This window comes from Pipistrellus hanaki (genome assembly GCF_964339955.1).
Source record: "Pipistrellus hanaki genome assembly, chromosome: 15".
Lineage (NCBI taxonomy): Eukaryota > Metazoa > Chordata > Mammalia > Chiroptera > Vespertilionidae > Pipistrellus > Pipistrellus hanaki.
In genome coordinates, this window is record NC_140517.1 from 49,216,888 (window position 1) to 49,242,511 (window position 25,624).

Sequence of the window (25,624 nt, forward strand, 5' to 3'; positions counted from 1 at the left end):
AGCAAAGGACAATGATGTCAATGAAGAAAAAACAGATTTGAACAATTAGATAGTGACCATTTCACTAATTTGTTGAGTCATACATTTACACAGTCAAGGTACTCAGCTATAAATATTTGAAGCCCAGTCGGTGTGGTTCAGTGGTTGAGTTGACCTATAAACCAGGAGGTCATGGTTCCATTCCTGGTGTGGGCTTGATCTCCAGTGTGGAGCATGCAGGAGGCAGCTGATCAATGATTCTCTCATCATGGATGTTTCTCTCACCCTCTTTCTTCATCTCCGAAATCAATAAGAATGTCTTTTAAAAGTTTCTCTCTTTGTCTTTAACCTTTGCCTTTTTAATTATGATGTGTCTTGGTGTGGGCATCTTTGGGTTTTTCTTGTTTGGGACTTCTGTGTCTTTTTTCGTCACTAGTTTAAGGACATTTTTGGTCATTATTTCTTCAAATAAGTTCTCAATCCCTTGCTCTCTCTCTTCTCCTTCTGGAACCCCAATGATGCTGATGTTGTTCTACTTCATGTTGTCCCAAAGGTCCCTTTAAGCTATCCTCATTCTTTTCATTGTTTGCTGTTCTGATTGTTTTTTCCTACCGTGTCACTCATTTGATCTTTTATTTAACCTATGGTTTATTCCTTCCAGTGTATTCTGTTTTCAAAATTCTCAACTGAGGATATGCTTTTTAAAAGTTTATTTATTTTATTTTTGTTAATCCTGCCCAGAGGATATGTTTTCCATTGCTTTTCAGAGAGAGTGGAATGGAGGTGGGGGCAGGGAGGGGCTTGTGGAAGAGAGAAACAGTGCCCTGATTGGGGAATCAAACCTGCAACTCAGGTACGTGTTGAACCTGAGACTCTGTGGTGCAGGGGCCTATGCTCTACTCACTGAGAAACACCTGCCAAGGCTAAAAGTGAGTTTTGGGAGAGGAAGGGAATGAGAGAGGGAGAGAGAGAGACATTGATTGTTTGCAGCCTGTATGTGCTCTAACCAGGGACCAAACCCACAATTAGGTATGTTCCCCAAGTAGAAATTGAACCCACAGCCTTTGGTATATGTGACAACGCTCTAGTTGAATGAACCACCCAGCCCCGGCCAGCGTATTCATGATGTCACGTATTGTATTCTTCATTTCTGACTTCAAAAAAATTTTTTGTGTGTGCTATTATAACTTTTCCTAAGTTCCTGGAACATCTTTACAACCATTACTTTGAACTCTATATCTGATAAACTGTTTGGTTCTATTGGTTTAACTGTTTGTTTATTTTTTTAGATTTCTACTGTTTTTTTTTTTTTTTCTTCATTTGGGGCCTGTTTCTCTGTCTTCCTATTTTGGTTGCCTCTTTGTGTTTCTGTGTATGAGCTAGTCTGCCATGACTCCCAGCTTGGTGGGGTGGCCTAATGTGGTAGGTGTCCTGTGGGACCAAGTGCTGTAGTCTCTTTGATCACCTAAGCTGGGTGCTCTAGGAATGTCCCTTGCGTGGATTATGTGGGCCCTCCTCTTGTAATTGAGTCTGTAAATATATATATATATTCTGTCAACATTTATTAGTCTCGGCCCGACCTCTCCCCGCCCCCGCCCCTGGCTTCACCTCCGTCCCTGACTCCACTCCTGGCTCCCAGCATGCCCCTTCCCCACATTCCGATACCTCCCCCACCCCCCCCCATCACCAGTCCCTCATCTTCAATCTCTCATCTGCACAGACAACTAGTTAACTCACTCCCAGAAAGAAAATTTGGGCTGGCCATCTGGTTGACCCAGTCTCTTATGGTCCCCAGTGCTGCTTGAGACTAAATCCAGGCCGGCCATCTGGTTGACCCCATCTCTCACAATCTCTACTGCTGCTCAAGACTGTCGCGGCCCGGCCATCTGGTCGACTGGAGGTGCGCAAAGATCCATCCCCGCGGCCGCTTTGCAGCAGCAGTTTTGGGAGTGCTGGTTGACAGGGTTCCTCGGAGGAGGAGGAAAATATGGGGAGGAGGGAGCCGGACCTCGGCCCCCCTGGGAAAGGGGCCATGTTCGCCGCCACCCATACCCACTTCCCTGTCCCAGTCCGGAGCCAGAAGGCCCTGGCGGGGACACAAGAGGAGGCGATGGTCGCTGTGCCAGGAGGGAAAGGAAGGAAAGGAAGGGGACCCCGCCTTCGGCTCCGCGTGTGCGTGGTTTCCCGACCTCCCCTGTCCCTACCTCAACCTCCCACTCACTGCCCTGGGGAAGGAGAGAGGCCAGAACTAGACAAACCCTGTGTCCAGGTCTGACTTTCAGTAGATTGCAGCGAGGGACCTGCTCTGCTAAGTGTGAAACCCGGACCCATAATGGCTCAGCACCAGGTTCCCCAGGAACCTTCATTGTGAGAAGGGTGTGGGGGCGGCCCCCTTTCCTCGATGAAGGGCTGTCCACATGGGACCCCGTGTAATTGAGTCTTGATGGCTACTGTGTTTGTGCGGGGGACCGACCCTCAGGCAGGCTGACTGGGAGGCTCAGCCCCAAACATGGCCTGCAAGCCGCTGAGCAGATGTTGACTACACGAAGTGACATTCGCCTCAGCAGGGTCTGCTGTCTGGAGATCTCCCTTTGGATGTGCTGCTTGTGAGGCTAGTTGGGTCCTGCTCTGATGTCCTCTGAGGCTGGCCATGGTGGGTTGGTTCTGGGCCTCTTGGGAGGCACTCTGGTGCAGGCCAAGGTCAGCCACTGCCTGTGAGACAGGGCGGCCCTTTTCCTGTGCCTGCCCCACCTGCTATGGATCCTCGGCTCTGTGACTCCTCCTCAGCCAGTTTCCAGGTGGTCATTCAGGGTGATTGCTCCTTCATTTAGTTGTGATTCCAGGTTGGTCCTGGGCGGAGGTGCTTCCACATACTCCGCCTCCACCTGGAAATCTGCATCTGCAGTTCACACGGGAGGCCCCATGGAAGGACTGCAGGAAGAGGAGCACAGCAGCGTGGCGCACACCTGGTCAGCCTCAGCCTTGTAGGGCTTTCTATGCTACTGGGGGCCTGCAGGCGGGTCAGTGAGGCCAGAGGCGGGGAGGGGGAGGGGAGGAGAGCTGCGGTAGGGCCGTCCTGGCAGCTGCTGCCCATCACTCAAAGCGTCCTCTTGCTTCTGTGTTGTTCTAAGTTCACACATTGATTATTGAGAAGTCTTGCTTTGATTTAAAAATGTAGGCATATGGTTATAGAACCAGTGACTCCCAGAGGGTGCCAGGAGCAGCCAGGTCCACGTCTGGTCTCCAGGCTGCTGTGGTCAGGAGCCTCACCCTACAGCTCTGGCTCTAAGCCAGGCGTGGGCTTCTGTTTGTCGTATGTGCAATGACCAGTGGTTTTTGCTGTGCTGTCTGGGGGTGAGGAAGACATGGTTCTGCTTCCCCTTGGTCTAAAACGGGAAGTTTGAAGTGCCATTGGCTTTTAGATGTTGATGATGTATCTTGTGACATTGGAATCATTCTTTTCAAATTAGAATAATAGATCTTTATACTATTTTAGATATTGTGTGTGTGTTTGTGTGTATGTTGGTGTATATGTCCATGTGCACCCATGTATATGTCTGTACATGTTTGTGTATATGTCCGTGTGTGCCCATGTGTATGTCCAAGTATATATGTGTATGTATTTCATACATGCATGTGTATATATGTGTGTATTTCATACATACATAAGTGTTAAGAAGCATTTAGCAGTGAAACTTTCTGAACTTTAGTCACTTTGCAGGAAAGATTAAAAAAGATATATTTTTTATTGATTTCAGAGAGGAAGGGAGAGGGAGAGAGAGAGAGATACAAACATCAATGATGAGAATCACCTCTGGAGATCGTGCCCGAAATCCAGACCTGTGCCCTTGACTGGAATCGAACCTGAGACCCTTCAGTCCACAGTCCAATGCTCTTTCCACTGAGACACACCAGCCAGGGCTGCAGGAAAGTTTTTCCTTACAGCTTCAATGTATTTAACATACATGACAGTTCCAAGTTTCATACATCACCCACATGAGTGAAATCATGCGGTTCTTATCGTTTTCTGTATGATTTTCCTCACTTAGCGGGATGCTCTCCAGATCCATCCATGTTGTGGCAAATGGCAGTATTTCATGTTTTATGCTGAGAAATATTATGTTTGTATAGTTACCACGTCTTTACCCCATTATCAGTTCAAGGACACGTAGGTTGTTTCTCTGTTCCATTTCATAGGTTTGATGTATGATATTTACATTGTCATTCACTTAAAGCATTCTCTCACTTTCGTTTTGTGCTAAATTCACACATTGATTATTGAGAAGTCTTGCTTTGATTCCAAAATGCAGGCATATTGCTTATAGAACCAGGTGACTCCCAGAGGGTGCCAGGAGCGGCCAGGGGAGCACATCTGGACTCCAAGCTGGCTGGGGTCACTAGCCGAGTATCCCTGGAGGAAGTACCCATGGCTTCTGGGGTCCTACAGGCCCCTCCCCCTGGAGTATGGGGTCTGGGTCTTTCCTGAGCTAGTGGAAGGCTAGAGCAGCGTACAAGCTGGGCTCTCCTGGGGGCTCCTCTGATGGGGAGGATGAGGGTGCAGTTGTCTGCTGTCTAAGGTTCAAGAGGTTCAGCTGGGCGTAGGTCACATCCTGGGAGTCATCAGGTGCAGCCTGTAGCAGGGGGGGGGGGAGAGAGAGAGAGAAAGAGAGAGAGAGAGAGAGAGAGAGAGAGAGAGAGAAATGACACTTGGTTGGGGTTGGGGAAACCTGGAGGTCTGCAGAGAATGGGACTCACCGGACTGTCCATCTGTCTGTCCTCTTTTGCTTGTCTGCCCTTTGTGTCCAGCACTTCCTTTGACTGGGAGGAAGGAGAGGCAGCCGTTCCCTGCGTGGGTCTTGGTCTTGAGCGGTTCACCTGGGCATACGTCACTCCCTGGGGGTCTTCATCCTGCCTGTTCTGCTGGAGACAGTGCCTCCTGTCAATCATCCTCATGTTGCCAGGGAGATGGCTTACACTTTAAATAGACCAAGTCCTTCTCCTGGTGGAACCTGCAGGGCCTTCCTAAGACCTGGGGCCTCTGGTTCTGACTCTCATCCTAACGCGCTCTCTCTTGCTCACTGGGCTCCAGCCTCATGGCCCTCCTCCTGAAGAAGCAGGCCCTGCCTCAGGACCTCTGCACCCCACTCTTTTCCTGTCCCCCACCATGCACTCTATCCCCTCCTCTTGCTGTATGTTCCTTCAAGCACTGTGCTCTCTGGGACACTGTCTGCTTGTTTGCATATTGTCTCCCTCGTCCACAGGTGAGCTCGAGGCACGTGGAGACAGCGTGGCTCAGGACGGCACCGTGGCCCCTAAATGAAGCCGGTAAACAGGGAGCCCCTCACATCTGCTGGGTGAATGAATGAAGGGGTCCTGGGGACCTGTGGTGAGTCACTCACTCCTGCCTCCTCCTGAGACTTGGGGCTGCACAAGGTCAGACAGGGGACGAGGGGCCAGCAAAGGGGGCCCCGTAGGAGGGGCTATGGGGTCACAAGGAACCCAGGAGGAGTGAGTCACAGCAGGACAACCTGAGGGCCCAGAGGGGAGGTCAGTATGGAAGCTGCTGAGAACCAGGTGAGGTGGGACAGGGAAGGGTCCAATGGATTAAACTGGGCAACAGAAGGTCCTTGGTGGCCTGGGCAGGAGCAGGGGTCTCACCCGAGGGTCCAGCTCCACTTTCTCTCCAGGCTGCTGGTTCTTCACAGAAGCATCTGCTGGGGAAGAACAGGGGGTGTCTCCTGGCAGGTCTCAGGGCTGCAGACCCCGCCTGCTCCCAGATGGGCCACTAACCCAGGGTGAGGTGAGGCACCAGGTCACACAGTGTGGGTCTCAGTCCTTCTCACCCAGACTCCCATTCTCCCAGCCTAACCCTCTCCATCCCCTCCTGAAATCCCTGTGCTCCTCCCTCAGGGCAGCTGTCTCTTCCTCTCACAGAGGGGTTCCTGCTGGGTGTCAACAGCAGGGCTGCAGCTGGGGGTGGAGCCAGGAGAGTTGAGTGTGTGTGTGTGTGTGTGTGTGTGTGGGGGGGGGGGGGTGGGGTGGGGGGTGGGGGTAAGGTTAGGGAAAGCCTGGGGTCCTTGGAGCAGGCTGACACTTTATCTGAGCCAAACCAGCTAGGGCTCCACATTTCCTGATTTGAGGTTCGAGAGAAATCCACTCAGCTTACCTTCCCCAGCTGTTTGGCTTTCCTGTGGCAGGTGCTCTGAGGCCCCCTCCTGTGACCCAGGTCATCCCTACTCACCAGATGTCCTGCCTCTGCTCTGACGCCGGAATCGGAGGAAGAGGAAGAGAAGGAGGGAGAGCAGCAGGACCAGGGCCACCGAGACCCCGATCAGGATGATCAGTTTCCAGTTGAAATCTTGAACACAAGTGATGTAATGAATGAGCCAATGAGGTAATAAATGAGCACCTACTGTGTGTGAGGCCCATGCTGGGTCTGTCATTCATTTCTTCTAACCTCACAGCAGTCAGGTGACAGGGATTGCTGACCCTACCACCTACTCACTGAGGCTCAGAAAGGTTAATCACGTGCCTCATGTCACCCAGCCTGGGCGGGGCAGCCTGGGACTGGAACCCGGGACAGGGGGATCCCTGTGTGTTGTTGTTACTATTATTATTGATTTAATCCTAACCCAAGGATATTATTTCCATTGATCTTTAGAGAGACAGTAGAAGTCAGGGGCTGGGGGAAGAGAGAGAGAAAGAGAGAGAGAGAGAAACATTGATGTAAGACAGACAAATTGACTGGTTGCCTCCCACATGTGCCCTGACCAGGGTGGGAGATCAAATCTTCAACTAAAGTTTGTGCCTTTGACCAGGGTCCAAGCCTGACACGCGTTAGTCTGAGGGCTGATGTTCTAATGGGAGGAGCAAAACTGGTCAGGGTATTATTACTATTGTTGTTATTGTTATTATTATCAGTATTATTCATGCTGTCCTCGTACCTGCAGGTAGACCCACCCTCTCCATATCAGCCCAGATCCTTGTCCCACTCTGCAGCCTGATTGCGCCCCCCTCACCCCCGCCACCCACAGGGGGGCCTGTGCACATGGGATGCCTCTGGAGAGGGCAGGAGGGAGGAGGGAAGGCTGGTCCTTCCTGAGCTCTAACTGGGCCGGGCTGCGTGCTGAGGGCCTTCCCTTTGGGGGAAGTGGGGCCTGACCCACAGCCCATGGACCAGGACTCGGAGGAACAGACGTGTCCAAGGCCCCACAGGCGGGCGGGAGCAGAGCTGGGACTTGGACCAGGGCTGAGGCTTCTCCTCCTGACTTCACGGCTGTGGAGGAGGCTCAGACACCACCTGAGTCCGCAACACACACACACACACACACCACACACACACATATACATGCACACACAGACGCGAGCACACTAAGTGTTCAGCCTTTGGAGAACTTGGTCCCAGTGAGAAGGAGGAAGTCTCCTCAGGCCATTACCCAGGAAGTGGCTGAGCCAAGACCAACACTGAGCTCCTCCCACCCACCACCTCCCCCCAGACCTTCACTTAGTCCTCTGAGGCCTGACCTCCCATTGGGGACCCATCCCCAGAGGCTGCTAAAGCAGGAAGGGAGGAGGGGGTGGGGGCTGCTCCTCCCTGGAGGTCCCCCAGCATCTCCATCCCCCCAACCCCTCTGGGAGACGGGCCGAGCCCAGCAGGGGTCCTGCTCTCTGTGGGGATCCGGTCTCTGCAGGTCACACTCCTGTCTTGGTCTCTGGCTGAGGCCACAGGACTGGGGACGAGGGTCGGGATGGGCGCCCCTGGCTTTTCCTTCTGGTCAGCCCATCCTCGCCAGCCTACCTCCGCCCACAGGGGCATGTCTGGGCCTCAGGGAGGAGGAGGAGGAGGAGGCAGGGATGGGAGTGGCTCTGGCTCTTTCCATCCCCTGGAGGTGAGAGTCCCCTCTGGGTGGCCCTCCACCTGGTACTCACTCAGCCCATTGCAGCCCAAGGTCCTCTGGGGACAGGGCCTGACTGACTGAGGACACAGGGGCGGAGCTGGGGCTCCTCACCTGAGACCACCAGCTCCAGGGGGTCGCTGGGGTGTGACAGCAGGTAGGGGGCGGAGCTGTTGGAGCCATAGCACCTGTAGGTCCCCTCGTGGTCTGAGGTCACAGGACTGAGGGTGAGGGTGGCCTGGGAGGGCACAGACGTGTTCTGTAGACGAAGGTGCTGGGGAGGATCCAGTGACTTCTCCTTGTGCAGGTAGAAGGTGTCCAACAAGCTCTCAGCCCCACACTGCAGGGTCACGGTCGCTCCCGTGACCACTGAGGGTCCCGGCTGGGCTGAGAGGGAGGGTTTCCTGTACAATCCTGGGGAGAGGAAGGCTGTGATGTACAGAGAGCCACCCCTCCCTCACGCCCTTGACCCTGAGCTGAGGGACCTTGTCTTTCTCTAGAGACTGTGTCTGTGACCCCTCCCAACTCCTGTCAGTCATTCTTGGGGGTGTCCTTTATTTTCATGAGCTCACCCCCATTCTCCCTCCCTCCCCTAGGCGTCTGCCCAGCTCAGCCTCTGCTCCAGGCCCCTCTCCTGGACCCCATCACCCCCAGGTGACCCTGGGCCCAGAGCCCTGAGCACAGGGGCAGGCTGGCTCCTCACCTGCCACCAGGATGTCCAGGGGGGCACTGGGGGCCGACCACAAAGAGGAGAGGTGGTGTCCACTGTAGCATCTGTACCGGCCCGCGTGGGTGCGGTTCACGTGGCCCAGGAGGAAGTCGGGGCTGAGCTGCCCATCGAGGTGCTGGGGGTGTGTGTGGCCCTCGTCCTTGGTCAGCGCGAACCTGTCAAAGCCGGCCTCCGCGTGGCACTGGAGGGTCAGGCTGTGTCCAGACAGCACCAGCGTGCCTGGCTGGGCCGTGAGGGCGGGCTCCTTGTGCACACCTGAGAGGAGGGGACAGTGGCACCAGGGGGCACCCCACATTGCCCACTGGGCTGCAGTGAGCGGTCTCCCATGTCCCTCCCTGAGCCTCCCGCCAGTGGATCTGTTCCCAAGAGGCCAGTGTCACTGACCCCATGAGCCCAGGGCCACAATGGACAGTCATTTTGGGCCCAGGAAACAGATGGGGATGCACCCGGTTTGTCCTCACCTGTGACCTCGATGTGCAGAGGGGCACTGGGCTGTGACCACACGTTGGGGTTGAAGTTGGAAGTACGATAGCATCTGTAGGTGCCCCCATGGGTGGTGTTCACGGGGCCCAGAGGGAAGATGGCTTGCCACCTCCCAGCATGGTTCCTCCATTCAGATTTCATGCTTCGGGTTGGGTCAGCCCCTCCCTCCTTCAGCAGATGGAAAGTGCCCAATGTGACATTAGAGCTACAGGAGAGGGTCACGTTCCCTCCTGAGGCCACCACAGGGCCTGGCTGGGCTGAGAGGGAGGGTGCATCACCCACTCCTGAGGGAGGAGAAAGAGTCTGTGTTAAAGGGACCGTCACCCTCAGGCCGCAGGTGTGTGCTGTGAGAGGTGGGGTCCCCTGAGGCCACACTTTATTCTCTCTGCCTGTGACCTGGAGCCCACAGAGGAGAGGGGACATTTTGTCTCCCTTACCTGTCACCACCAGGAGCAGGGGGTCACTCCAATGTGACAGTATGTCCTCAGCGGTGTAATATACGCACTGGTACAGCCCTGCGAGGTGTGAGGTGGTGGCTTCAATGAGGAAACCTGCCTTGTTGCTGGAGTCCTGTGGGATCCTCGTTTTCCAGGGCTCAGAGCCCCCCTCTTTATACAGAGCGTAGGCACTAGCCTGCAGAGCCCCCTGACACCAGATGGTCACAGAGCTCCCGTTGGTGACGATGGGGCCTGGGTCAGCCCAGATGGAGGGTTTGGGGATGTCTCCTGGAAAGGAATCAGACATGAAAGGTCCTGGGAGCCCTCCTTCCCCCTCATGATGTCATGAATGAGCCAGTCATGCACCAGGGATTGCTGACCCCACCACCCACCTCACTGAGGCTCAGAGAGGTTAACCACATGCCCCAGGTCACCCAGCCTGAATGGGGCAGAGCTGGGACTGGAACCAGGACTGTGGGTTCCCTGTGCCGTCCTCACATTGCCCCCAGGGAGACACCAGCTTCATGTCCACGCCTGATCTGAAGGTGAGGGTATTTCCTCATTATGTGCCCCCAGCACAGCAGGGACAGGGAGGGGCAGGGTGTGGGCTGGATTCTGTGTCTTTCCTGGGTCCCTCTCCACCCTGCATGCCCTGTTGCTCCTTGGGAAGGTGGGGCTGGGCTGGGGGCTCTGCCTTCCTGAGCTCTGTGAGGCCCTTCTGTCACCTCATCTCCCAGCAGCCTGTGAGCAGGATGGGACCAGGGATGAGCAGACAGGCACCTGACACTCAGAGAAGAGAAGGGACCCCCAGCCCCACAGCAGGAGTAGCAGAGCCAGGAGCTGAGCCATGGCTGATCTACCCTGTTCCCTCCTCTGAGCTGAGCCTAATCAGGGGGGTGGGGGAGTTAGGGGAGAACTGGGGACCTGGACCCTTGTCCTGGTGCCCTTCCCTGTACAGAGGGGACAGGCCCCATAACATCACGTCCAGAGGGCTTCCCTGTGAGGTCAGGGCCAGAACTGATAGGAAATGTAAGCTCAGGACAGGATTTCTCTCCTTTTACACCTGCAGACACTGAGACCCAGACAGGGAATGGAGAGATTTCAGAGGGTCTATGTTAAAGGGACCGGAACCCTATTATGGCTAAGCCCCTGCCTCCATAGAGTCACCTGCCACCTCCTCACAGAGGTCCCCAGTTCCGCTATGAGGGCCTGACTTTCTTGGTTGGGGAGACCAATCTTCTGAGCCCCTGGGGACCAGCGTTCCCTGAAATCTGTCCCAGCTCCTAGCAGCCTTAGGACAGCCTGCCCCTAGTGCATGGGCGGCATTAGATCCTCAGACTCAGAAATGCCCAGGGTGCTGATTCCCTCTGAGGAAAGAGCAATCACTGGGTGAGGTCCTGCGTCCCTTGGTCCTGAGAAGGACAGGAGGAGGGGAGAGTTTGGGGCTGACCCTGGAGTCCCCCCGTTCCCCGAGTCCTCACTAAGTCACTCCCACTGCTCACCTGGCACCTTCTGGACCAGGTGTGGGATTGGGGTGGAGACGGGGAAGGGAGTTCCCGAGGGTCTGATCTCCTCTGGGTGACCATCCTTGAGCCCCTCCCTCCCTTTCAGCCCATGATTGTTCTGGAGACGGGACCCTGAGCTGACAGCTCAGCAGACAGGGTCAGGGCCCTCACCTGAGACCAGGAGCTCCAGGGGCTTACTGGGGTGTGACAGCAGGAAGGGGGAGGAGCTGAGTGAGCTGTAGCAACTGTAGGTGCCCCTGTGGGCTGAGGTCACAGAATTCATGGAGAACTTCGCCTGGTAATTCCAAGCTTGTTGCTCCAATCTCATCCGCAGCGGGGGGTCAGCTGCCCCCTCCTTGGACAGAAGGAACGTGTCCCTCTGGCTCCATGACTGACACAGCAGGGTCACGTTCTCCCCTGAGGCCACCCTGGGGCCTGGATGCACTGAGAGGGAGGGTGTGTCAGACAGGTGTCCTAGAGAGAGAGAGAGAGAGAGAGAGAGAGAGAGAGAGGGCTGCCTGTGCACCTTGTTCTGTCCTGAGAGTCACCAGGCCTCTCTCTGAGGACCCTCCTCTCTGTCTGTCTCTGTTTCTGTGTCTCCCCCTCGCCCCTAACACCTCCATTTCTCTGCCTCCCTCCCTCCCTGGGGCTCTACACTTTCATTCTGGCCTGACCACTAGAGACCCCCAGCAGGGCCTGTGCAGAGTCTGGGTTGATGACTGAGCCCACTGGCTCCTCACCTGCCACCAGGATGTCCAGGGGGTCGCTGGGGGCTGACCACTCAGAGGAGAGGTTGTATCCACCATAGCATCGGTACTGGCCCTTGTAGGAACTACTCACAGTGCCCAGGGGGAAGTGGGCCTGAGAGACCCCAGCCTGGGGCTGCAGGACAAGGCTCTGGGGGAGGTCCTGTCTCCCCTCCTTGTGCAGAGCGAATCTGTCATAGCTGACATCAGAGCGACACTGGAGGGTCAGGCTCTGTCCAGAGGCCACGATGGGGCCCTGCTAGCTCAGGAGGGAGGGCTTCCCAGACTCACCTGGGGACAGCAGACATGAATGACAGGGGCTGCTCCTCCCATAAACTCCTCTCCTGGCCTGGCTCCCAGCTGTCACTGTCTCTCTGTGTCCCTAACCCAGGAGCTCCTGTGCTCCCCTCACCACACCCCCTCACATGGGCTCCCCTCACAGCAAAGATGCCAATAATGTGTCTGGTGTCTCAATCCATGGATGAGACAATAATGGGACTCACCTGAGACCAGCAGCTCCAGGGCATCACTGGGGTGTGAGCACACCTGGGGCTTGTTCTTGTAGCAGCCATAACATCTGAACGTCCCCCTGTGGCTGGGGATCACGGGGCCCACCGAGAACAGGGCCTGGGACTGCCCACTGGTGTGTTGTGAGTCCAGGGCCCAGAAGAACCTGTGATCTCCTTCCTCAGTCAGAATGAACCTGCCAAATCCCTGCCCTGAGCCACACTGGAGGGTCACGTTCCCTCCTGAGGTTACCACAGGGCTGGGCAGGGCTGAGAGGCTGGGTTTGCTGTAGAATCCTAGGAGAGGAGGAGGCAGCGTGTAAATGGGCTCATCCTTCCCTCATGTCCCCCAGGGCTGGGCTGTGAGAGGGAACACCATGAGAGCAGACCCCCTTCCTGAGGGCAGAGCCTTAGACTGGGACCCTGAGTGTCCTCTCACCTGTGGTCACCACCAGCTCCAGGGGGTCACTGGGCACTGACCAGCCAGTGGGGCTGAGATAGTAACAACGATATATCCCCGCATCATTGTCTGTCATGTGTTTGATGGAGAACTTGGCCTTGTCCCCAGGATGCTGTGGCTTCTGACTATCCCATGATGATGGGCTTTTCTCTTTCTCAAAACGGTACTCCTCAGCCCCTGGGGTCCCCTGACACCAGATGGTCACAGGGCTCCCCCGGGGGTTCACAGGGCCTGGCTCAGCCCAGAGGGTGGGCTTGGGGAGAGGCTCTGGAAGGAATCAGAGGTGGGTCACAGGACATTCCCACCCCTGGTCCAACAGTCGGTCCCAGATGCACCCCATCTATCAGACAGATCAGTACCCCTTCCCCTACTGCCGTGAGGGCAGTCCTTGTCCCAAGGGAGGAGCGGGACCCGGGACGCCTGGGGAGACTCACCTGCCTGCACTGGGGTCCTGAGGCCCACGCTCAGCCCTGGAAGAGAGTCCCTGTGAGAGATTTGCCCTGAACCCTAAACAGCTCACTCCTCCCCATGAGCCTCTCGAGTCCTGGGACCTGACAGACCAGGGCTCCCCTCCCCCTTCCATCTCACCGAGGCAGAGCAGGACCCTGAGGGCGAGGGTCATGGAGTCTTCTCCCAGAGTCCTCAGTTGAGCAGATGAAGGAGACCACAGGGCCCACAGGATGGACAGACAGATACACTGGTAAGTGGTCACTGGGAGGCAGGCCTTGCCCGTCACGAGGTTGTTATGTCAGCAGCCTATAGGTGAGGGCACAGCCTCTCTAGCAGCCTGGCTCTCATATTCATGGTGAAGCAGGAAATATTGATAGACCCAGAGCCTTCTTAGCCGCCCCTTGTAGCCGAGGTGACCCAGACACGTCCTTCCCTGTCAGAGCCTCCCCAACGGAGGCTCCTTCCTCCTCAGCCTGTCCATCAGCACCTCCCTGGGGTCCTCACTATGGACAGTGCCACCCGGGCCCTGGAGACGCTTTAGGAAGACGTGGGCCCCTGTGGCCTGCAGAGCTCAGATCAGCAGGGACACGCTCACCCTCTCCGTGTGCAGCTCAGGGCGATGTCCCTGTGACAGTGAGCACAGAGGGAAATGCAGGGCAATAAGGGAAGGAAACAGGTCCCTTCAGTGGCCCCAGAATCTGTTTTTTTTTCTTTCACATGTTTTGTCATGAACTTCCCTTTTCTCAGCCACAGCCTCCAGCCCCTCCTTCCTGGGAACACGCCTCAGGGTCACTTTCCCCTGAGGGCCCCTCATTCCTCAGGCAGAGCTGTCCCCCTGGGGCCATGGCTTGTCCTAGACATTAAGAAGGTGTCTTCTGGGCTAGAGCTTTGATTTGTTGATTAAACCCCCTTTATTTAAATACTTGTGTCCCACCTGCTTCCTGTGTGCACTGAGCAGCAATGTCTCAATCAGGTGTTTTCTTTTCTCTTATTCTTTTTTACAAGAGAATGTTCATTGTCATTTACTTGCTTTTCAATGAGTTTAACTACTGGAGGGTCACAGCATTACAGGAACTCAGGACCCAATGGTCTTAGTAGGATGGTTGCTCTGGAATTTGGCAGGAACCATCCACTGTCCCCATGAGCACCAGTTCCCTCTCCCCAGGTGCCTGTGTGTTTGTGGGGTTTGCCACCAGGAGTCACTGTGCTGCTCTTTGCTTTGTACCTGGAGCTCATCTCTTACCCAGAGTTCAGATTCAACTCTGGCACCAACACCTTCAGCTTTAAGGGCAGCTGTGAGCTCCCTCTGCCCCAAGATCCTGCCTGCAACCTGTAGAGCTGGTCTGAACCACAGCTCCCACACATATTTGTGCACATAACAGTCCTGCTCCCAGCGGGCCCCACGTCCAGCGGCGGGAGCACCACTCACACACTGTTCTTTATTCTCCCCGCCCCTCCCCCCCAACAAGTTTGAAAATATATATACATATCTTTATTGAATTCAGAGAGGAAATGAGAGGGCTAGAGAAAAGTGAATGGTGAGAGAAAATGACTCATAGGCTTTCTAGTGCAAGCCCCAAAAGAGGGATCTGGCCCAGCACCTGGCACGTGCACTGACCAGGAATGGAACCCTGACCTCCTGGTTGACAGATCATGTACAACAACTGAGCCAGGCCGGCTGGGCTGATTCTTAAGTAAAGAGTCCTCCATTGTCCATCAGGTGTGTGACCTTCACCCTCAACATACAATCCCTTGAGTCTCAGTTTCCTCTCGTGAAGCAGGTCGTCAAGAATTCAACTCCTTAGAGTGGTTGTGGGGCTGGTGCCCTGGGACCTAGTGGCAGCCATCCTGGTTTGTTTCCACACCCGACTACGCCTGTGTTGTGAGCCCTGAGCGGTGTTATTTAGAACTCTGCAAGAATGGGATGATTGCTAAACCCACGTACACATCCCCAACTGCTCCTGATGCTGAGAAAGGCCATGCACACTGTTTCTGAAACATGTGGCCATCTTCAATGCCCAAAAGGGGAAGTGGAAGTTCCCTAGATGGAGAGGGAAGCAGAATAGACAACCACTGTTGAGTGGCTACTGGGCCTGGGTTCAGCCAGAAGTCACCAGCGTGGAGTTTCTCACCCCTGTGTGGACAAGAGAGGGACCCAGGGAGGCCCCACACAGGGAGGGGATCTCGACTCAAGGTGAAAGTTGGAGCAGGGTTGCCCCCTCCACATGCTTTGGATATGGGCACTGGACTGTCTCTTCCCACAGACCAAGCCCATGGTCAGCACGGAGCCAGGTCCCCTTTGTGTGTGTGAAATGGATTCAATCCATTCTAGCTGTTCATGGGCGTCTGTCCAGGTGTGAGCGTGAGGCTCACCATTGGGGTTGGCCCTGCTGGACATATCACCGTCAGTTCCTAACTTAGGGCGAGAGGATGCCACAGGGCAGGCCAGATTCCACTGTCAACCTCTTTGTTTTGGGAACATCATACAGCTCTGGGAGGGACTCTCTGTGGAGAAGCAGGGGTGTAGGTGGGGAGCGTCTGATAGAAATGGATTGCAAAGGGAATCCCAGAGTGGTAGAGGCCAGGAAGAGCTTTTTTACTCTTCACCATCCCCTTTCTCTCTGCTCCAGTCCCTGTCTGCCTGTCCTACCTTCCCCTCCCTTGCAGGATGGGAGCACCAGGGTATTGACTGGGAAAGGTTTGGGCTTTAGCTGACCAGAACTGTAAGGTGTCCTGAGGAAAGGGGAATTGTTCATTGCTTTGTGTCTTGTGCATATACCCAGAATGCATTGTAGGTATCTCTGAGGAACTTGAACGTGGCTGTTTCTTCTCCAATGCTTCACCACACCCATAGTGCTTTGCTGGACAGCAGGACCTGTGCAATAGGGTCCTGTGGGCTATAAAATCTGAAGACAAGGACAGACATGGTGCATTTTAAAAAAATCATTTTAAGCCCAGTACATGGATTCCTTTCTGTGGTAAAGGGAAACCAGCATTATTCACCTCAAACCTGCCTGAGGCTGCCCTTGGAAGCATTTGGAAGCTGAGTGGTTTGGGCCCTAGTTCGATGCTCACAGAGATGAATCTGCAGGTGCCATGTGCTTGGTGGAGGGCACAATGAATAAAGCACCTGTGCCCATCTCCTGGCCTCCAGCCTTGTGCCACCTGCTTAAGAGGAAAGCGTGGGTTGGATCCCCTGCAGAAAAGCTAAAGAGGATGGCATATTTCTGGACACTGTTAAGGACATGGATGGGTTTGTGTCTGGATTGGAAATTTGTAAAATCTTTCTGGAAACACGTTTAGCTTCTACCTGACTAGCCTACCTTTGGGTGTTATGTGATCCTGTGGGAAGCTTTCAAAGGATATGTTTGCCTTTGGTTTTCACTAAGTCAATCAGAAGTTAATAAGGGCATTGATCCTCCTCACATTTTTACTTTTGAGATGCTCCCACCACCCGGCAGAGCCCGTTTAGGAAAGAGCACCATAGGATCCAGTCCTGCTACAGATTTCTCTGCTCTTAAGGAGCTAGATGCTCTCAACAATGACACTGTTGACCTAAAGAGGGAAAAGATAATGTGCAAGATGACTTAAAGGAGAAAGAAGGTACTCTATTTAAAAAAAAAATTCTCACCCGAGGACATTCTTAGAGAGATTGGGAAAGAGGGAGGCAGAGAAACATGGATGTGACAGGGAAGCATTGATAAGTTGCCTTCTGCATGCACTCTGACCAGGGATTGAACCCTCAACCCAGGTGTGAGTTCTGATCGGGAATTTAACAAGCACTCTTTCGGTGCACAGGATAATGCTCAAACAAATGTGTACCTCCAACTGGGTGAAAGTTGTACTCTTCATCAGAGAACGGCAAGGGTCTTCAGAATGAAATTCAAAGGGCAAATGCTAATCTGCAAAGACTACAGGCCCAGACACGGCAAGGACAGGGTCTCCTTAATGGGCTGGATCAGCAGGAAGCCCAGCTGCAGGAGCAACTCAGAAAGGTGCTGAGGAGGCCCAGCTGGTCACATCCCGGGCAGCTGAAAAGATTTGTTAAGAGTCACCAATCTGCACTTCTGAGGAAGAGCTGGCCACACTAGGGAAGAGTGGAGTGGCCTACAGCAAGGAACAGCAGGATTAGTGGACAGTGTAGAGTCAAGGAAGGACCAGCTGGGACTTCCTCACGGGCACATGTATGGTTCATAGCAGGAAATCAGTTCAATGCACATGGATGAAAAGGAAAGGGATAGAAAGGAAAGAGCTGGAAACCCGTAGTCATCAATGAAATTGGTACAGTCACTGCTCATCAGAGAGACACAAAATAAAACACAGTGAGGTATCTATCACCCCTCCTGTCAGAATGGCTATCACCAACAAATCAACAATTGACACTTGTGGGTGAGGATGTGGAGGAAAGGGGAACTCTGGCCCACTGCTGGTGGGAATGCAGATTGGTAAAGTCATTATGGAAAACTGTATGAAATTTCCTCAAATAATTGAAAATGGGATTTCCATTTGGCATAGTGATGCCACACCTGGAATATATCCAAAGAACCCTGAAACAGCAATCAGAGAGAACATGTAAACTCCTATGTTCATAGAAGCCCAATTCACAATAGCTAAGATCTGGAAACAGCCCAATGGCCCATCAGTAGATGAGTGGGTAAAAAGGCTGGTACATTCACATGATGAAATGCTATGCAGCTGTAGAAAAGGATTTCTTACCCTTTTGAGACAGCATGGAGGGACCTGGAGAGTATTATGCTAAGTGAAATAAGCCAGTTAGAGAAAGGTAAGTATGACATGATCTCACTTGTATGTGGATTCCAAGGAACAATATAAACTGAAGAACAAAACAGATCAAGAGACATAGAAGCATGGAACAGACAGTGGAATCTCTGAGGGAAAGAGGAGGTGACTGGGTTAGTGAGGAGAAATTTACTGGTGGACTTATATGCATATACGCACAGCTCAGGAACACAAACATTACTGTGGGGAACCTTGGCTCATGAGAATGGAAAGGAGATGAAGTTGCCAAGAAAAAGTTTGTCCTGAATTCAACAGTGAGGAAGACCAATCTGTGGAGAGCGCTTACAGCATTCAGATAGCTTCAAGCCTGGGACTAATGAGAGGGCATTATCCTCTCCTGGCAAAGCCGTGTGCAAGTCCCAGCACAACTATAGCCAAACCTTATGGTCTGAACCTGTGGGCTGAACCACATGGCTGAGTCATATGGGCTGCAGGAGGTGCAGCAAGTAAGCAAAGCTTGATCAGGTGCATGTAATTGAGTAAATTCCAAGCCCAAGGTACTACTGTAAACATCTTGACTATGGCCTTATTTTGTCTCCTGGAATTTGGCTATAAAATAAAGACATGGCTTACAGGCCTTGGTGCTATCTCTCCATCAGAGAGAGCAGCATCCCACCTAGCCCCAGTTTTATTCCCCTGTATCTTTTGTACATCCTTTACTGCTCCCTCTTAGTTTCACCCATGGCCATGGTGGCTCTGCACACCCATCAACTGTAGAATCAAGGTCACTGGCAGATCCTGGTGCTGCTGCAGATTAGGATTTTTTTTTTCCAGTTTGATTTTTTTTGGGGGGAGGAGGGAGGGCAGTGATCATTGCAAGGCCTATCCTTTTGGGGAAATTGGTCTATGTAAAGGTGGACTTTTCAAAGATTCATATCTACGTTCATTCGGCAACTATCTCAAGTAATCTTCTCCTGACCTGTGGCCATGTCTGCTGTAGAGCCTTTCTTACAGCTGGCATCAGCAGTGACCCTTTGGTAGAAACACTGAGGCACAGTGATTTTATTGCTCCAGGTGGAAGATTGTTATTGCAGATAGTGATTGACACACAGACCCATTTACCATATTAACAATGGTGGGAACTATTCCTATTGGGAATGCTTGTGTGACTTCCAAACTGATTGATGTAAACATATAAACCAAAAAAATCTGAATCAATTTAAAACACGTCTTGAAAGTGTTTAAAAAGCCACTTAAAACAAACCTTATGTATTACTTAAATAAAATGATGCCAACAATTCAAAATTACTTATTTATTATCAAAATATTATGACTTCTGCTCAAGATAGCAGAGGAAGTAAAGGAAGTACTAAAATCCCCCCCATGATAACAGTAAAATCCCAACTAAACTACTGAGCAACCAGCATTAAGAACCAGCATTGGAATCTAGGTGAACAGAAAGGCCCAGGTAAGGATACAAAGAAGAAGCCGCATGGAGATGGTAGAAGGGGTGGAGATGTGCAATGAGCTGGACCACCTGGAGCAGGTTTCAGGGCTTTTTTTTTCTTCTTCTTCTTTTTCCTACTTAGTTCTTCTTGGTTTAAAAATAATCCCACAGCCCAGCAAGTGAGGCTCAGTGGGTGAACATCGACCTCTGAGTCAGGAGGTCACTAGTTGAAATCCCTGTCTGGGCACATGCCTGCATGGTAGGCTCCATCCTTCAAAGGGGTAGTGCAAGAGGCAGCTAATATTTTTCTCTCCTCAATGTTTCTATTGTCTATCACTCCTTTCTTCTCTCTCTAAAATTAATAAAAACATAGTTAAAAAGGTAAAAGTGAAATAAAATTAAAAAAAAAAAAACTATCCCAGGGTTATGAAGATACCATATTTTGTTGTTGTTGGGATGGATGTGGCCCAGCATGAAGGGGTGTATAGATGCTAATCCAAACCAGCCATGTGGGATGGACACTCATGTCACAGGGTGAGAACAGAGGGCGATGGAGGAGAGTCAGCAAGGTCAGGGAGGGAGGAAGAGCAGGGACGTGGCCCATGTTCTCCAGCACCCAAACGTTTCCTACTATGTCTTCTGCCCTGAACGTTCTCAGGAGACAGTTGCTCCAATTATGGTCCATATTGTCTTTGAGCACCTTCTGTGGTCATCAGATGGGCTCTCAGGTACCCCCACTCTGAATGGTGCGCTGTTTCCTGTGTGTTCACATCCTGGCTGCTTGGAGGGCCATGTGGGTGTCATTTCGAGCCTGAAATAGCAGCACCCCGAGCACCACCAGGACCAAACCAGCCACGCCCATCCGGATGAGATTCTCCACTGCGTAGCCTTGGGGAGGGGAAAATAAGAGTTGTAGTTAAGGAAGTCTAAGAGGTCAGGCAGACCCAAATCTCTGGGATTCTAGTGTCTTCCCTAGGCTCCCACTTCCCCTTCACATCAGCATCCCAGTGGCTCCTGAACTCTGCACCTGCTCTGAGTCACCTTGTAAGAGCTGTCTCCAGGAACTGAGGATGAGAAAGGATGTGATGAAAATTCAGATATAACTAAGAGCTGTGTGTTCTGTGTTCAGCCTGAGCCTCAAGGCCCCATGAGCTTATTCCCCTACAGCTGAGAGATCCCCATTCTCAACAGCTGGGGCCCCAGGGTCCATGGAGGAGGGATGGTGTGAGGGGCTCCTGAGTCTCAGGAGCATGAAGGGGTGAAAGTCTTGGCCGGATATTCTTCACCACCCCACCTAGGCCCCCCTTCTCAGAGGTCTGCATTTTCATCCTCAACTGGAATTGTTGATCTATTTATTCTCCTATTGACATATTTATTTATTTGTTAAAATATTTTAATTGATCTCAAAGAGGAAGAGAGAGGCAGAGATAGATAGAAACATCCATGATGAGAGAGAGCCATTGATTGGCTGCCTCCTGCTCACCCCCTACTGGGGACTGAGCCTGCAACCCTATTATGTGCCCTTGGCCAAAATATTGGGCCCTGTATTCTATAGGCATAAGTTGTTTTATTAGGGGATGCTGTGGCCCATTTAGTCGGTCATTCCATCCTGTGGGATGTGGAGGGAGAAAAACAGGTATGCCATCAGGAATAAAGAAGTGGCATTCCCATTTCTGCTGGGGATTATCATTTTATATCAGAGGATCAACTGAAAAGCAGCCCACAGGGGGAGAGCCTTTGGGAGGCTAACAGGCCAAGACATAAGTGTGTCCAAACAAGAGCTTTCCTATGTGCACTCACTACCATTTAGAAAACCTACAGGAATCACACCGCTTACTCACAAATTACAATGTTAGGTGTGCAATTCTCTAAGTGGGCTGCACATTGACTCAATTGTACAAATAGTTGTCACATGCTTCTAAGGTTCATGAATAAAGCTAATTTGAAAATGTGTGTGAGAAGAAGCCTATAGAAATAAGAAGTTATTCTCCATAACAAATATCTGGTACTAATCCTCTCCCAACGAAAAGTGTAATGGAATGTTCATATTTCTATCTGGGCTCCATATAATGTAAGTTAAATTGTGAGCTCATAGACTGAAGTATGGCCTGATGGTTCCCTAAAAGGAGCCATAATAAACCCATGTGCCCAGAAACCCTGAGCAGAGGTGGATGAACAGAGTCTGGGCAAGAGGCCCCAGGTCCCATGACCTCAGGGCCCCCAATGGACACCTAGCACAGCCATTTTGGGGCCCAAAAACAGATGGGGATACGCAGGGGTCAGTCCTCACCTGTGACCTGGATGTGCAGAGGGGCACTGGGCTGTGACCACAGGCTATGGGACGAGCTGGAACGATAGCACCTGTAGGTCCCCCCATGGGAGGGGCTCACGGGGCCCAGAGGGAAGATGGCCCGCCACCTCCCAGCATCCCGCTTCGGTTCTGCTTCCATGTGTCGGGTTGGGTCAGCCTTTCCCTCCTTCAGCAGATGGAAGGGGCCCGATATGAGGTTCGAGCTACAGGAGAGGGACACGTTCTCTCCTGAGGCCACCACAGGGCCTAGCTGGGCTGAGAGGGAGGGTGCATCACCCACTCCTGAGGGAGGAGAAAAGGGACAGTCACCCTCAGGCCCCAGGTGTGTGCTGTGAGAGGTGGGGTCCCACTAAGGCCACACTTCATTCCCTCTGCCTGTGACCTGGAGCCCACAGTGAAGAGAGGACCCGGTGTCTCCCTTACCTGTCACCACCAGGAGCAGGGGGTTACTCCGCTCTGAGAGTGTGTCCCCAGTGGTGGAATATGCACTCCGCTCTGAGAGTATGTTCCCAGCAGTGTCATATGCACACTGGTACAGCCCTGCATGGGATGAGGTCGTGGCTCCAATGAGGAAACTGGCCGTGTTGCTGGAGTCCTGTGCGATCCTCGTTTCCCAGGGCTCAGAGCCCCTCTCTTTGTACAGAACGTAGGCACTAGCCTGCAGAGCCCCCTGACACCAGATGGTCACAGAGCTCCCGTTGGTGACGATGGGGCCTGGGTCAGCCCAGATGGAGGGTTTGGGGATGTCTCCTGGAAAGGAATCAGACATGAAATGTCTGGGACGTCCTTCTCCCCACTTTTCCCAGCTGTCACTCCCAGCCCCCCCACTACCCCCAGTTTGGTCACCATTATTCCAAACCTAGTGTTTCCCCAGCTGCCCAGGAAAGTTTTTGCTGAAGCAAGAGTTTGGAAGTGTGGGATGGGGGTACTCACCTGCCTGTACCTCATTCCAGGGGCCCTGACATAGTCCTGGAAGAGAAACCCTGTGAGAACCGTCCCCAAGCACACACAGAAGCTCCAGGCCTGGTGTGGGCCCCTGAGCACTGGGGACAGACCTGGGGCTGAGCACATTTCCTCCCCCCGAAGTCCAGTCCCCACTGAGCCTCCTGGGTCCTGAGGTCTCACAAGACCAGGACCTGAGAGAGGAAAGGACCCCATCCCCCCTCCTTTCCCCACCAACTCACCAAGACCCAGGAGGACAATGAAGGTGAAGGCTGTGGTGCTGTCTGCCATGGTCCCCAGTGGCACTGATGATGGATAAAGACTACAGAGCTCAGCAGGACAAACAGATGCAGGGATGTGACAGGGTTCCAGCTCCAGGTGACAGGTCCCTGTTTCCTCATCAACCTCACTCTGCTCTTCCTGAAGGATGACTGAGGACACAGCAGGTCCAGGGACCTTCATGACCAGAACTGAGTCTCAGCAGAACCCCCATACTCTGCTTCCACCTCCTGTCTAACCCCAATCCAGAAGGTGACCCTGGTCCTAGTACTGATGGTGCAGGGCCCAAGCCAGAGCAAAAGGAATCACCACTTGCTGCCTCTCACAGAGTCTATGTGATCTTGGGAGTTCCCTTCTCTTTGCAGAGACTCCACCCATGCTCCGTTTTCTCCCTTCCCTTCACCATTCCCTCAGCCCAGTGATGGCTACCTAGCTGTTAATCCCAGCTCCCAACCCATCCTTTCCCCAAAGCTCACCGAGGCCCAGAAGGGCAAGTAGGTTCTGGATCAGGGTGCTTTCTCACATGCTCCCCAGTGTGCAGACCACATAAACTCCACAGAGCCTGGGGAACAAAGGCAAGAATGGGCTGTGACAAGATCCAGTCCCTATGTGATACATCACAGGTTCCTCATCAGTGGCCTCACAGGAAGGAAGTAGTCCCTCCCTGAAGGATGGGCTTAGGGGACAGCAAACTGTGGACTTCTGAGACTGACCTGAGTCTCACCAGACCCTACAGGCTCTGCCTCCATCTCGTGTCAAATCCAAATCCAAACCCAAATCCAGAGGGTGACAGTCATCCAAGGTGAGGAGTGTGGAGTAACAGGGCAGGAGAGGATTCTGGGCCAATTCTGACTCTGCCTTTTCTAGAACTTCTGTGAGCTTATGTAGGACACTTCCCTTTCCTGAGCCTCTGTCAGTGCAGTTCTCTTTCCTTTTCTCACTGGTTAGGCAATCAGGCAGTACTTACTGAGCAGTAATCCGCTCCATCATTGGCCAGGCCATCAGGCAGTATGTACTGAGCAGTAACCCATGCTGTCATTGGCCAATTTCTGGAAAGTCATAGCTGAAGCTCAGGGATCCCTTCCATGGACTCATGGGGCTAGGGTGAATGAAGCAGATGTTACAGATATTTAGGCGGCAGACAATTCAGTTACCGTCTCAGATACCCATTGGGATAGTAAAGGAAATGAGAAAATGAGGTTCAATAACTGGTAGATGTCATGCAACCAGGGTCCTGGATGAGGGGGTCCTTCTCAGGAAAGGACTTACTCAAGGCATGAGCAGGGACCAGCCCAGAGGATGGGACCAGAAAGATCTGGAGCTGTCTTCAGAAATGAGAGCACTCAGGCGAAGCCGCAGGCTGGTCACACAAGCGCTAGTGCACCATGCAAATATTTGGAATATATTCTTGAAGTCTTGTGCATGTACCCAGAATGCATTGCAGGTATCTCCGAGGAACTTGATCCTGGCTGTTCCTTCACCAACACTTCTCCACACCCATAGTCCCTTGATCGACTTTTGGGCCTCTGCATCAGGGTCCCTTGGGCTGTAAAATCTGAAGAAAAACGTCAAAAAATGGTGCCATTTTTTTTTTTTATTGTTTTATGCCCTGTACATGGATTTCTGTCTCTGATAAAGGGAAACCAGTGTTGCTCACCGCAAAGCTGCTTGAGGCTACTCTTGGAAGCATTTGAGAGCTGAGTGCTGTTGGCCCTGGCATGAAGCTCACAGATATGAGACTGCAGGTGCCATGTACTTTGTGAAGGGCACATTGGAAAAAGCCCCTGTGCCTTTGTCCTGGCCTCCAGCCTTGTGCCACCTGCTAATAGGAAAGTGTGGGTTGCTTCCCCTACAGAAAAGCTAAAGAGGATGGCATCTTCCTGGGCACTGATAAGGACATGGATGAGTTTGTGATTGGATTGGAAATTTGTAAAATCTTCTGAAGACAGATTTAGCTTCTACCTGACTAGCCTACTTTTGGGTTTTTATGTGACCCTGTGGGAAGCATTGAAAGGACATATTTGCCTTGGCTTTTAACTCAGTCAATCAGATGATAATAAGGGCATTGGTCCTCCTCACATTTTTACTCCTGATCTGCTCCCACCATCAGACAGAGCCCGTTTAGGAAAGAGCACCATAGAATTCAGTCCTGCTACAGATTTCTCTGCTATTAAGGAGCTAGATGCCCTGAACAATGAAATGATTGACTCAAGGAGGGACAAGAATAATGCGCAAGATGACCTTAAGGAGAAAGACGGTACTCCATTTTATTTTTGTTTATCCTCACCGGAGGATATTTTTTCCATTGCTTTTCAGAGAGAGTGGAGGGGAGGGGAGAGAAGGAGGATGGGTAAGAGAGAAACATCAGTGTGAGAAAGACACATGGACTGGTATCCTTCCTCCCATGCCCTAACTGGGGTTGGGGATCAAACCTGCTACCCAGGTATGTGCCATTGACCTGGAATTGAACCTGAGACTCTGTGGTGCAGGGACCTATGCTTTACCCATTGAGAAATACCAGCCAAGGCTAAAATTGATTTTTGAGACAAAAAGGGAAGAAGAGAGGGAGAGAGAAACATTGGTTGGCTGTTTCCCACATGCACCCTATCCAAGGACCTAACCCACACCTAGGTATGTTCCCCGAAGAGGAATGAAACCCAGAGTCTTTGGTGTATGTGACAATGCTCCAACTGAACGAGCCACCCAGCCCTGCC

At 52.5% G+C, this 25,624-nt stretch overlaps 2 protein-coding genes across 6 annotated transcripts; both read right to left on the bottom strand.

Annotated features, from left to right (window-relative positions):
• Window positions 1-3,697: 3,697 nt before the first annotated feature.
• On the bottom strand, window positions 3,698-13,835 carry LOC311633546 (leukocyte immunoglobulin-like receptor subfamily B member 3). Of its 3 annotated transcripts, XM_084906308.1 has the most exons (14): window positions 13,696-13,835; window positions 13,330-13,497; window positions 13,176-13,211; window positions 12,721-13,008; window positions 12,279-12,578; window positions 11,201-11,503; window positions 9,525-9,812; window positions 9,066-9,371; window positions 8,578-8,859; window positions 7,989-8,288; window positions 6,221-6,337; window positions 5,638-5,693; window positions 4,735-4,899; window positions 3,698-4,610 (listed from the first exon to the last, which is right to left on the bottom strand). In XM_084906308.1, exons 2-14 carry the CDS (start codon window positions 13,361-13,363, stop codon window positions 4,467-4,469), a joined length of 2,619 nt encoding a protein of 872 aa, XP_084762434.1. In that variant the 5' UTR covers window positions 13,364-13,497; window positions 13,696-13,835; the 3' UTR covers window positions 3,698-4,466. The 3 variants fall into 3 exon arrangements, with proteins under 3 accessions (XP_084762434.1, XP_084762435.1, XP_084762436.1); XM_084906309.1 differs by lacking the exon at window positions 13,330-13,497 and having other exon boundaries at window positions 13,696-13,824; XM_084906310.1 differs by lacking the exon at window positions 13,330-13,497 and having other exon boundaries at window positions 13,787-13,809.
• Window positions 13,836-19,181: 5,346 nt separating this feature from the next.
• On the bottom strand, window positions 19,182-23,671 carry LOC311633636 (leukocyte immunoglobulin-like receptor subfamily A member 5). 3 transcript variants are annotated; one of them, XM_084906599.1, is made up of 7 exons: window positions 23,624-23,671; window positions 23,387-23,472; window positions 22,874-23,087; window positions 22,623-22,658; window positions 22,113-22,439; window positions 21,669-21,971; window positions 19,182-20,266 (listed from the first exon to the last, which is right to left on the bottom strand). In XM_084906599.1, the coding sequence occupies exons 3-7, from the start codon at window positions 22,920-22,922 to the stop codon at window positions 20,145-20,147; spliced, it is 837 nt and encodes a 278-aa protein (XP_084762725.1). In that variant the 5' UTR covers window positions 22,923-23,087; window positions 23,387-23,472; window positions 23,624-23,671; the 3' UTR covers window positions 19,182-20,144. The 3 variants fall into 3 exon arrangements, with proteins under 3 accessions (XP_084762725.1, XP_084762724.1, XP_084762723.1); XM_084906598.1 differs by having other exon boundaries at window positions 22,874-23,062; window positions 23,624-23,643; XM_084906597.1 differs by lacking the exon at window positions 23,624-23,671 and having other exon boundaries at window positions 23,387-23,529.
• Between the last annotated feature and the right edge of the window lie 1,953 nt (window positions 23,672-25,624).

Bases quoted from the DNA above. Each gene is read 5' to 3' on its own strand.
- LOC311633546 (XM_084906308.1), bottom strand. From the start codon at position 13,363: ATGACCCTCGCCCTCAGGGTCCTGCTCTGCCTCG. The intron at 8,860-9,065 runs GTGAGGACAAAC...CCCTCCTCTCAG, and splicing joins TCTGCACATCGAGGTCACAG to GTGTGCACAAGGAGCCCGCC. The intron at 4,611-4,734 runs GTGAGTCCCATT...CCCCTGCTACAG, and splicing joins ACAGACAGATGGACAGTCCG to GCTGCACCTGATGACTCCCA.
- LOC311633636 (XM_084906599.1), bottom strand. From the start codon at position 22,922: ATGGCAGACAGCACCACAGCCTTCACCTTCATTGTCCTCCTGGGTCTT. The intron at 21,972-22,112 runs GTAAGGGAGACA...CTCCTCCCTCAG, and splicing joins CCTGCTCCTGGTGGTGACAG to GAGTGGGTGATGCACCCTCC. The intron at 20,267-21,668 runs GTGAGGACTGAC...CCCCTCCCCAAG, and splicing joins TCTGCACATCCAGGTCACAG to GCTACGCAGTGGAGAATCTC.